At 42.5% G+C, this 12,654-nt stretch overlaps 1 protein-coding gene across 3 annotated transcripts in view; it reads right to left on the minus strand.

Annotated features, from left to right (window-relative positions):
• Nucleotides 1-12,654, minus strand: part of TGFB1I1 (transforming growth factor beta 1 induced transcript 1) — a 110,994-nt gene that overhangs the window by 28,484 nt on the left and 69,856 nt on the right. For all 3 annotated transcript variants that reach the window (XM_033946639.1, XM_033946638.1, XM_033946637.1), the window contains exons 5-6: nucleotides 6,561-6,687; nucleotides 1,143-1,236 (exon numbers count right to left, since the gene is read on the minus strand). In XM_033946639.1, the coding sequence (XP_033802530.1) occupies nucleotides 1,143-1,236; nucleotides 6,561-6,687 (221 nt within the window). The remainder of the gene's footprint in view (nucleotides 1-1,142; nucleotides 1,237-6,560; nucleotides 6,688-12,654) is intronic.

Raw genomic sequence — 12,654 nt, forward strand, 5'->3', positions numbered from 1 at the left:
AGAAAAATAAAATCATCAAACAACAAAGGTAGGAAAATTTATTTTATTTTCAATTTACATCTGTGCTGTGGTCTATATTTTGCACTGTTCAGAAAGAAATTAATTTCTTTCTATTTTTCTGGAGGTATACTGCATGTAGAGTCTGGCATCTTAGGGATTCATTTATGTGTATTAGTACTTTAGTTTGTGGTCCCCCACACACTGCCATAAAAATCGGAATAAAAACATACATACCTGCCAACAGGACATCAGCACCTGGCATAGGAAAGCCTAGTAAAGCTGCATAGAGATGGCTTAAGTAGTCTATGGAGTGGGCTACTAAACCATAGAGAGGAGGACCCAAGCCCATAAGCCACTCTACTACTACTACTATTGAGTATTTCTAAAGCGCTTAAAGGCCACCAAAACCCCCTCATACCCTACTGTACTGCCATATAGGTGCTACCTGCAGCCATAAGGGCTATTGGGGTGGTAGACAGGTGGGTCTAGTAGGTTTTGGGGGGCTCACCATGACCTGCAAGGCAGTTGTGGTGAGATGTTTATGTAGCACCCTTTTTGTGAAGTTCACAACAGTGCCCTATAAGGTGCCCCATGACTCTGTTGCCATGTCTGGGGGTCCAGTCCATTACTTTGCTGACCCCTCCCACATCCAAAAAGTCTTTTTCTAGGTGTTTTGGACTTGGACGATTTTCTGGACAAGAATGCGTATTTTGTGAGAATGGACTTTAGATGCTGCCAACTTTTGGTGACTAGCGCCCTAGGCTCAAAATGGACTTAGACTTTTTTATATTATGCTGCTCTAAGTAATTCAGTCTCCATATTGATTTTTTTTTTTATTGTATTAGAACTATACACATTAAAGCAGTACAGCAGAATAATCATATAACAAAAATATAGCAAATGTCAGCAGGGTACAGATGATATGTTATAATAGACAGCATGAAAGAACATTTATATAACATAGATATGATACAACAGCACAATACAAATAAAACTTAATAGGCAACACATTAGAAACATTCAAATAACACATAATACTCACAATGTCAGTACAATAGAAACGAAACACAGCCAAGGGGTGCCAATGCAGTTTGATGTACACTGCTCTGAGTTATTGTCTGGAAATAAATATAAAAACTTACATTGCTCTGTACTCGGAAATCAGAGAGTGATGCCATAAGTCTGTCCAGCTCAAGGGTTGCAGAGGTTGCAGATGGTTTCATGGGCCCAGAGGACCTGAAAAAACAGGAGGGTCAGAGAGTTGCAGGCATTCCTATTAGAATCCTATCTTACTGCTTATAACAGACTATAATTACACAAGATTATGTTTATAACTAGTGTACAGTTGCCATCTGGCTCCATTTTTGGAGTATAGACTGATCCAGGTCTGATTTTACTCCTGTGCATGCATGGTATCTTACAGTAGTTCTATTTTATTTACATAGTAGCATAGTAAATGACAGCATAGATGCAGGGCTGTCAATGTCGGTCCTCGAGGGCCAAAATCCTGTTGGATTTTCAGGATTTCCCCCATGAATTTGCATGAGATCTATTTGCTTGCACTGCTTCCATTGTATGCAAATAGATCTCATGCATATTCATATGGGAGATATGAATATGCCTTATGTCCCCATATGCCTTATGACAAAGACCACGCACCATTTTAGTAGGCTTCCTCTGGACCGTCTCCATCCTTTTTATATCTTTTTGAAGGTGCAGCCTCCAGAATTGTACACAATATTCTAAATGAGGTCTCACCAAATTTTTATACAGGGGCATCAATACCTCCTTTTTCCTACTGGCCATACCTCTCTCTATGCACCCTAACATCCTAGCTTTCGCCGTCACCTTTTCAACTTGTTTGGCCACCTTAAGATCATCACATACAATCACATCCAAATCTCGCTCTTTGGTCATGCACATAAGTTCTTCATCCCCTAAATTGTACCGTTCCCTTGGGTTTTTGCAGCCCAAATGCATAACCTTATTTATTTATTTTAAAAATTTCCATTCCACCTATCAACTAGGCAGATTACAAATGATCATACATAAAATGAGACCTACAAAAACACAAATTCAACTAAAAACATACTAAAATACAAACTCAATAAAAAAATAAATTCAGCAAATAAAAAGATCCTAGGAAAAGTACATCAAAGCAGGAATTCCTTATTCATAGAAGGCTTTTACAAAAATGTGAGTTTTCAATAGTTTTTTGAATGTTACAAAGTTAGAACATAATCTTAATGGTCCATTCAAAGCATTCCACAATTTTGGGCCAGCTAAAGAAATAACTGACATCCAGTCTTTTTGTAATGCACATCCCAGACAGTTTCATTGCCGATTGTGAATGCAACGTACAGGTTGAAACATATTTTTTCAAGGCCTGGATCAAGGCCAAATACTCACCTAAATCTGGAAAACGGTTAGGTTTTAGAACTTGTTGCCCACGCACACACAAAATTTTTTTGAACTTGTCACTCACATGAAAAAAAAATAAAATTGCAGGTACCCAGCCAATCCTTAAAGGAAATACTAGTGCCCCTGAAGCTGAAAACAGCCCACATTAACCTATATCATCATGCCCTGCCCAGATAGGATAAGAACACAGGGTCTCAGAGGCCTCCCTGATGTCCATTCAGTGGCAGAAGGGAACATTTTGGTGATATATAATTTTATAAGTTTTAATAGGAACCACTCTTACTTTGTTGAAAAGAGGGGTAAATCAACATTTTTAAACTATTAAAACAACTAATGATGCCTGTAGTAGTGCTACAACACATATAATGTGTACAAAACATTTAGCACTGCTCTGAGGTGCAAAACGTTTAGCATAGCTTTGAGGCACAAAATGTTTTGTTCCCCAGGGTAACGAAAAAAACATGTTGTACTTCCAAAACATTTAGCAACCAACTCTGTAAATTGGCAGGCATAGAGTTTTACAACCCTAAACATTTAGAGCTACTGGCAATTTCAGAAACTTGGACGTACCATATATAAATGACTACAACCCCCTCCCCCCCTGATGTTTTTGTAAGGCATATTTAAACATGGTGCTTGTCATTTTTACAATCTCTTGCAGAAGTTGCATGGGAAGGTTTGTACATGCTTGAAAGCAATAGCTCTTGTCCTGCAAGGGAAACCTCACCTCAGAGGAAGTGAACATATGGTAGGGAGGGGAGTGCTGAAAAATCTTAGAACAGCTTTTTATGTGGCAGGGCACAGGCTCAGCACTCGCACAACACAAAAGACATAGGATGGGATCTGACATTGTGATAGAGAACTGTTCTAGTGCCTCAGACAGTGCAAGAGACTGTGGGCTAGAGCAGTGGTTCCCAACCCTGTCCTGGAGGACCACAAGGCCTGTCGGGTTTTTGGGATATCCCTAATGAATATGCATGAGATAGATTTGCATATAATGGAGGTGACAGGCATGCAAATCTGCCCAATCCATATTCATTAGGGCTATCCCAAAACCCCGACTGGCCTGGTGGTCCTCCAGGACAGGGTTGGGAACCACTGGGCTAGAGAATGACACGGTGAGTGTTACCCGCGGGTAACCCACCAAAACGGGGATGTAAAAAAAATGGTCACCGTGAGGACGGGGAGAAGGCCATTCACGACCCCGTGGAGTGGTGAATGGCCTTGTACCCGCAGTTAACTGAAGATCGAGAGGTCCAGCAGCCCCTCCCTCCTTCCCTTCCCTGGCTTACTTTAATTTTCATATTAACAAGCCACCAGAGCCTTGAAGTCACATGCGGCTGCTGAAAAGTCCTCCTCTGATGCAACTTCCTGTTTAGGGTTGCATCTGAGGACTTTCTGGCAGCCGCACGCGACTTCAAGGCTCCAGCGGCTTGTTAAGATGAAAATTAAAGTAAGATAGTGAAGGAAAGGGGACTGAAGGGAGGGAAGGAGCTGCTGGACCGCGGCGGACGGGAGGGAGAGAGAGGGCTGCTGGACCAGGCGAAGGGGGGTGGAGAGGAATAGACGTTGTACACTTTTGGTGGGGAATATATGTGGGGGCGAGGGCAGAGCTCACAGGGACGGAGACAGGCTCACGGTGACAGGGCGGAGACAGGGACAAATTTTTTCCCCCTTGTCATTCTCTACTGTGGGCAGAGATGAACATGCTGAGAACCAGATAGGACATAAGAACATAAGAATAGCCTTACTGGGTCAGACTAATGGTCCATCAAGCCCAGTAGCCCGTTCTCACAGTGGCCAATCCAAGTCACCAGTACCTGATCAAAACCCAAGGAGTAGCAATATTCCATGCTACCAATACAGGGCTCAACTGATTGGGGATTTCTGCCAGATCGAGGATCAGCGGTTTCGGGAAGTCCTGGTGCCACGATCAGCTGATGGCAAGGGATCACTTGGCAAAGATAGGCAGCTGAGCCACCTATCTTTGTGATCAGGCAGGTGCAATTCTCTAACTGGCGCCGGTTGACATGAGCACCAGCTAGATAGTCAAGGGTAAGGCGTCTGTGCAATTCTGGGACGCTGGTATGCGATTCTCAGGTGGTTGCCGAGACCAGCGTCCTATACAGAATACTAGGATTATATGTTTTGGCTGTAAACACTTATAATGTGCTCAGACTGGGATGTTTAAAACATGAACACCACTTGTAAAATGACCACCATTGATTAAAAGATATGTGCAAACATTGGAGCAGGTGTAAATGGCCAGTTTCAGTCTAGGCACAATTTCTGTCACTTATAAAGATATATATTGCTCTGGGAGCAGGGGTGTGGTAAGGGGGGGGGTGGGTCCGCCCCGAGCACTGTCTTGGTGAAGGCACAGGCACCCATCCTCCTTCCCCCCCCCTCTACTGCTGCATGTGTGCACACGTCCCTTCCCCCATACCTTTATAATGTTCCTGGTGTGAGTCGCAACCCCCAACCTGCTGTTGCGCCAGTGTTGGCTCGTCCTCTGATGTCACTTCCTGGACCCACACCTAGGAAGTGACATCAGAGGAAGAGCCGATGCTTGCGCAACAGCAGATTGGGGGTTGCTGCTCACACCAGGAACGTTACAGAGGTACGGGGGAAGGGAAGTGGCATGCACGTGACACGAGGAGATGGGGAAGGAGTGTGTGGAGGTGGGGGGCAGTGAAGAGGGCGGAAGAGGAGTGCTACCACCGCGGGTACCTCTCACCTACGCTACACTACTGTCTTGGATGATTTGACTTCGTCTTGGTTTTTGACCAGGGGTATCTAGGGTTGGGTGCAAGGCTCCTTGGAGAGAGAAGAATGAGTGAAATGAAAATGTGAACTAGTAGTACAGAATCAGGACCCAAGGTGGATATTCAGAATTAACTTCTTCCCCTCCCCAACAAAATTTGAGCTTGCTTTAGTTATGAGCATGGAGAGACAACCGAAATAAAAAGCAATTTTCCTCAGGACCTGCTAGGACCAGATTGTTGTCGGTCAAGGTGGAGAAAAAGGTCAGGATTTGGGTAGGACAATGCAAATCCAGTTGTGCAGGGGTCCACCCAGTGGCAACACACATCGTTAATGTAGCTGGTGAAGACCCAGGTCCCTGACTGAAGAGTCCTTTCTTGTCCTCATTACATTGAGCAATATTTTCCAGGTGCCAACAGTGGCACTCTCCCCCCTCCTCATGTATGCTCAGTTCAAATTGCCTGCCCCCCATGGATATGCATGCATGGGAGATGAAGGTTGAACTGAGCATGTGCGGGTGAGTGGGTAGTGCCAATGTCAGCAGCTGGAAATATACTGCTCACTGCAGTGGGGATGAGACTGCTTGGGGGACTCCATAAAGGACTCTTCTGCTGGCAGGGCCCAGGGATCCTTGCTAGCCAAGGTATTCATTTTTATTGTTTCGATGCAACACAGCATGATAGGGTGGGGCAGGTAGCAGAGCGGAAATCTGTGGATCTTGCCCACCCCAGGCCCACCCATAAACTGAGGACTGGCTAGGCTTCTGGTTGCCAGTCCTGAATACTACAATGCCAAGTTATGGCTCTGTTTTCTATTCTTTACCTGCATAGGCTTGCAACTCCAGTTTCATAAGAAACAAAGAAGTGCAAGTTCATACGTGATATGAAAGTTACAGCAGCACAGACTCATCATCTAGACCAGTGGTCTCAAACTCGCGGCCCGGGGGCCACATGCGGCCCGCCAGGTACTAGTTTGAGGCCCTTGGTATGTTTATCACAATCACAAAAATAAAATAAAAGTTTCTTGATCATATGTCTTTAGCTATAAATGACAATATTATTATTAAGACTTAGCCGAAAAGAAAGATTTATAAACTATAAAGAGTTTTACCTCATGCAAAATTGTCATTTCTTTCATAAGACATTAACTATTTTTTTCTGAGGCCCTCAAAGTACCTACAAATCCAAAATGTGGCCCTGCAAAGGGTTTGAGTTTGAGACCACTGATCTAGACATATGCAATATAGCTCAAATCTAGCTATTATGCAATACAGTAGCCCTATTTATAATGGAAGCAGAGTGGTCTGTTTATAATAGCCTGGGTGCAAAGATCCATGCTTATCACAGTCAGTTGGTCAGTGCCACAGCATGACTCACGTCACTGGAGCCTTGTCATCCCCTCCTTTGCTGTTTCCTTCTCCTTTTCCTGCTGATAGCTCCAAAGTCTTTTTTTCTCCACTGCTATAACTGCCCTTAGATGCGGGGAACTGGGACATGATCTCATCTATAAAAGGCACAGAAATGGAGAGAGTGAGAGACAAAATTGGATACATTGCAAGTAAGCCTCTCAGCAGTCAGATAGGTCTAACTGTTTTATAGCAGGAGATTTTTTTTTGCTTAAAGTTAGCTATTACCACTACTAATAATTATTTCTAAAGCGCTAACAGACATATCTATCTATAGGTTGCCAGCAATCTTTAGTTATCCTCCTAACATTAATATGCTATATGGTTTGCAATTCCTCCATGGAGATATAGAGGGGCATTTTCAATAGGATGTCTAATTTGGACATTTTGAAAAAAACATCCAGAAATCCAGTAGAGAAAATGTCCATTTTCAAAACAGCCAAACATCTTATCTTTTATTTTCGAAAATGACCTATGTAAACGTTTTGGTCCTTAGTATGTCTATTTTTTTGGGCCATTTTCAAATTTAAAAACGTCCCTGTGAAAAACCCTCAAAAGCAAGTTTTGCTGATATCCCAACTACCTTGTCTGATCGCAGCAGGGGAATCCCCATCAGCTCAGCCAGTTTCAGTGCAGTCCTGTCAGCTCAGCTGATGGTGGATTCCCCTGCCAGGATCAGCTGAATCAACAGGAATAAAAAAAAAAAAATTGTCTCTCCCTCCTTCCCACTGATCTCCTACACCTTCCCCCCCCACAACATCTCCCCACATCCTCCATCTCCCCACATCTACCCGACATCTCCCAACATCTCCCCACAGTCACCTGACAACCTCCGTACTTTCAGATGACAATTCATCAGGAGGGAAGCACACTCCCTCCTGCCTATAGGGCCATGTGCTCAGAATGATGGGCTTTCCCCCTCCCAATGCATCTTGGGATGCACTAGGAGGGGCCTAAGCCCCTGATTGGCTCAAAATCGTGATTTGTCGTTTGTCGAGGGATGTTGGGAGATGTGGAGAGATGTCAGAGGATGTCCTTTTTGGGTGGTAGGAGGGGGTCATGTCCCTTAAAACAAATAAAACATTAATGTATGTAAATATGTGGAAAGCAACTCATTAACATTACAATAACATAATGCATATCGCACTAAACCATGCAATTTGCATTAAACCAATGTTAACCAGATCTCAACATGGTAGTCAACTTTGGTTGAGAGCATTGACAAGTTAATGTACCTAATGATATCTTGGCAAAAACCCTAAATGTCCTAAAGAGCCACCAGTGTCTTGAAGCACACCATTTCAAACCCCATTCCCCACATTGCCTGTGCTTCTGCTAAGTAGGTCCACTGAGCAGGGAAAATCCCCATTCATTCTTGCACCCCTTGCTCCAGTGTATAAAATGACCCTGGTTAATCTAATACATGTATTATCAGCACCAGTAACCATTTACCGGTAACTTTGTATCTGTAACTAAGATCTTATTACTCTGTAGTAAATATCATGTTAATGTGGTCATACTAGCATGTTAAATATGTACACTTTAGTAAATAAATGCCAAAGATGAGTCAGAAAGAGTAACAGAAAGGCAGATGTTATTACCCTCATTTCCCAAACACACACAATGACAAAAACCCTTTAGTAAATAGGCTCCAGAAAAAATTGGAAATGAAGCAGACGTTGTCTGAAAGGCGACAGTTCCTTTTCTTAATATAATATCCTCAGTCATCCTGGAACAGTAATAAAAAATGTACTCGTAGATATCCAGCCAGCGTCACCAGCTAGATTAGCCCCCGCTGTTCAGTACCGGGCTCTGTTTGAGCACCAGTACTGAATATCAGGAGCTAAATCCGGTGGGACTGACTGCCCGAGCTTATGCAGGCCTGGCCAATATTCAACCAGGGCCTGCATAAGACAGCAATGTGGGCCCCCTGAAGCAAGCCACATTCTTCACTCCCACCTTCCCCCCAGCTTGCCACCCCCCCCCCCCACATCTCAAACATCCCCCCATGCTCCCATCATGGTCAAAGTAGGGCCTTCTGGACAAATCCATGTCCCTGGTGATCCAGTGGGGGCAGAAGAGAAGCCCACTCGCTCTGTCCCTTGCGGTTGCCTTCTGAAAATGGCTTAAGGAATGAATGGGCTTTGTTCCTGACCGCTAGTGGACCATTACAAATACAGGAAGGCCTAGGGGATCCTCCTTGGACTGAGGAAGAAGAGTGGGGGGATGTTCAGGAGGAGAGTGACAAAGTTCCTTATGAGAAACTCCTGAGAAAATTAAAGAGTCACGGAATAGGAGGCAATGTTCAGTTGTGGATTAGGAATTGGTTAATGGACTGAAAACAGAGGGTAGGGTTAAATGGTCATTTTTCTCAATGGAGGAGGGTAAATATTGGAGTGCCGCAAGGATCTGTTCTAGGACCGGTGCTATTTAACATATTTATAAATGATCTGGAAATTGGAACAACAAGTAAGGTGATTAAATTGAGGACACTAAACTGTTCAAACTTGTTAAAACATGTGGAGACTGTGAAAAATTGCAGGCAGACCTTAGGAAACTGGAAGACTGGGCACCCCTATGGCAGATGAAATTGAATGTGGTCAAATGCAAAGTTATGCACATTGGGAAGAATAATCCAAATCATAGTTACCAGATGCTAGGGTCCACCTTGGGGGTCAATGCCCAAGAAAAAGATCTGGGTATAATTGTAGACAATATGCTGAAACCATCTACCCAATATGCAGTGGCAGACAAGAAGCAAACAAGATGCTTAAAAAAGGATGGTAAACAAGACTAAGAATGTTATAATGCCTCTGTATTGCTCCATGGTGCACCTTGAGTATTGTGTTCAATTCTTTTGCCTTATCTCAAAAAAGATATAGTGGAACTAGAAAAGGTTCAAAAGAGCAACCAAGATGATAAAGGGGATGGAACTCCTCATATGAGGAAAGACTAGAGTTTAGGGTTCTTCAGCTTGGAAAATAGACAGCTGAGGGGAGATATGATTTATTTTATTTATTTAAAACATTTATAATCCGCTTTTAACCAAAGCGGCTCACAAGTAACATATACAGCATCAAAGCCATACATGTCTACAAATATCTGAACAACAAAAGTAAATAAATAAAACAAATTAAAATAGGGGTACATGACAGAGAAAAACCAAGATGGCGTATGCAATGTGAGAGGATCCTGCAACTTCGGCATTTTCTTATTAAATAAGGCTTTACACCTACCTTCGACTTTGGACTTTTTTTCATGGGAAATGTTCGAACGCAGGGAAAGACAGAGGAGTGACCTTCCTGCCCCCTTTCCGATGACATCGCGGTAGACAGCAATTACCACCTTCGCTGTGCCTTTGGGAACGGTGGATCCGCAATCCGAGGAGGGCTGACCCTGGATTTTGACAGCGACGTTTCGCTGAGCCCGATTAGGCCTGCTGTTCCTCCTCGCCCTGGGATGGAGATGGGACTTTCGGTGATTCACCAGGATGCACTGGAGTTGGTATCTCCAATGGAACTGCCGATTTTACCCCTAACCCCGGAGGCAGTTCGATCGCTCCCTGCCGGCTCTCAAGCGGCAGGAGGAGCCACTCAAGGAAATGAGCAGGGAGAATGGAGTGCAATCACCCTCAATGCAACAACTAGAAGGTTTGAATCCTCTAGTCCTCCCTTTGAGACCTTTGCTAAAATCAGCATGGAAGTGCTGTAGGGGGCTATGGAAAGCCTTTATCAGGTATGCACCCACTGTTGTTTAGCTTAAGGAATGTGAAGAAAAAATTCAACATCAGTCTAATAGACTAGACAAAGTTGAGGGTTTGGTCTCAGATTTAAAAGTTTCTTCTAATTCACAACTAAAAGCCAAAAATATATTGATAAGAAAAATTGGAGAACGCAAATAGAAATTTGAATTTAAGATTGCTTAATTTTTCTGTGTCTTTTTTGACGTCAGTCTTAAAGTATTCTGAGTCCAGTATGCCTCTACTACAGAAATGATATTACCTGAACCAATTAAAAGAAGAAAAAATAAATTAACTTACTGGGATGTTAGAATCTTCTCAAATTGAAATTTCCTCAAGAGCAACTTTGTTGGTGAATTTTGTGTTTTTGCAGGATAAAGAAGCGGTACTTTGTCTTTTTTATACAACTGAAAATGTTGAATTTTATGTCATAAGATTGCCATTTTTCCTGTCTCAAGATGGAAAGAAATTCCTGTCATATCGTCAATTAGTTTTAAGTTTGGGAGCTACCTTCCAGCTTTGTTTTCCTTGTAAATGTTACATTACTTATCAGACAAATAGATATATTTTTATGAACCAGACCAATTGCAATATTTCCTGGAAGGCAAGGCATCCATAAGGACTCCAGCCTGCCCCCGCACTGCCCGCTGAATGGCGGACGTCAGCTTTCACGGGACTCACAAATACTGATATCAGTCACTCAGCAAGCGGTGCGGGGGCAGGACGGATGCCAAAGAGATCGTGGCTGCCCTGCACCACTGGAGATTCACCGTCCACCACCCAGGGGGCTCAGATAAAGGTACCGGAATGGGGGGGGGATAAGCTGCCCCATATAACTAGGCACGCCCCATACATGGGTAAGTAAAACCCATGTACAGGCTGCGGCCTATATATGGGGAAATACGGTATTAACTTTATTTCACCCATAGCCACGGCCGCTATACTAATCATGGCAGGGAGATCCCTTGCCACGATTAAGTATAGCGGCTATGTCTAAAGTAATCTGATTCTGTAACCGGCATCTGCAACATGGACGTCGGTTACAGAATTGGGTTTAGTTTGGGTGGGTGTAGGCCTGGATTGGGCGTCCTATACAGAATCCAGGCCTTAGAGTCAGTGATACAAAATTATGAGGTGAAGATTGGTGAAATTCAGCAAAATACTGTACCTTGAATATGAACAGTATTATTAAACAGCAAACACTAGATAAAGCTTTTTCTCTTCGTAAAATAGAAAAACTTGGAGAATCAGAATAGGAATCTAAATTTAAGAGTTCTAAATTTCTCTATGCCTAAATACAAGACTGCAAGAAAGATCTTTAAAGATTTTTTGATTTTCACTCTAAAAATTCCAGAAGCAAATGTACCACCATTACAAAAGATTTACTATTTGGAAAGGACACTAAAAGAAATGAATGAAGTTCCTGAACAAAATATATCAACTATATTGGAGTCATCAGAGGTTGAATTACTTGAGAGAGCCACACTAATTGTATCTTTTGTTTTTCACCAGGATAAGGATTCAATCTTGAGGTTGTATTATAGTTTGAAACAAGTCTCTTATCTTGGTGAAAAAATTTATATATTTCCTGATGTATCTAAATCAGTGGTTTCAAACTCAAACCGTTTGCAGGGCCACATTTTGGATTTGTAGGTACTTGGAGGGCCTCAGAAAAAATAGTTAGGGATCCTTCTACTAAGGTGTGTTAGGGCCTTAACGTGCGGAATAGTGCGGTAATTTTGTGCGTGCGCTAAAAACACTAGCGCACCTTAGTAAAAGGAGCCCTTAATGTCTTATTAAAGAAATGACAATTTTGCATGAGGTAAAATTCTTTATAGTTTATAAATCTTTCCTTTTGGCTAAGTCTTAATAATAATATTGTAATTTATAGCTAAAGAGACATATGATCAAGAAACTGTTTTATTTTACTTCTGTGATTATGATAAACGTACCGAGGGACTCAAAATAGTACCTGGCGGGCCGTGAGTTTGAGACCACTGATCTAAATGGACTCAAACAAGAAGAGAATTTCTAACATATTGTGATAAAGTCTTTAGGTGCATCTATTCAATTAAGTTTTTCCTGCAAATGCTTTATTCCATATCAAGTTAATAAGTATGTGTTTATGAACCAGAACAGCTTTGTTTTTTTTCTGGAAGGGAAAGGGATTTCGTTTGCACCTTAGAGAAATCTAGAGTAATTTGTGTCAGATTTATAAGTTGAAGTTGACTGTTTTATTTCCTTTAAGTTTCTGAATTCAGGTTTCAGGTTTTTATTCAAATTTGATGGATCGCTTATTTGATGAGGAATAAGTGTTATGAGGAAT

Source organism: Geotrypetes seraphini, chromosome 5 (genome assembly GCF_902459505.1).
Source record: "Geotrypetes seraphini chromosome 5, aGeoSer1.1, whole genome shotgun sequence".
NCBI classification, from domain to species: Eukaryota; Metazoa; Chordata; class Amphibia; order Gymnophiona; family Dermophiidae; genus Geotrypetes; species Geotrypetes seraphini.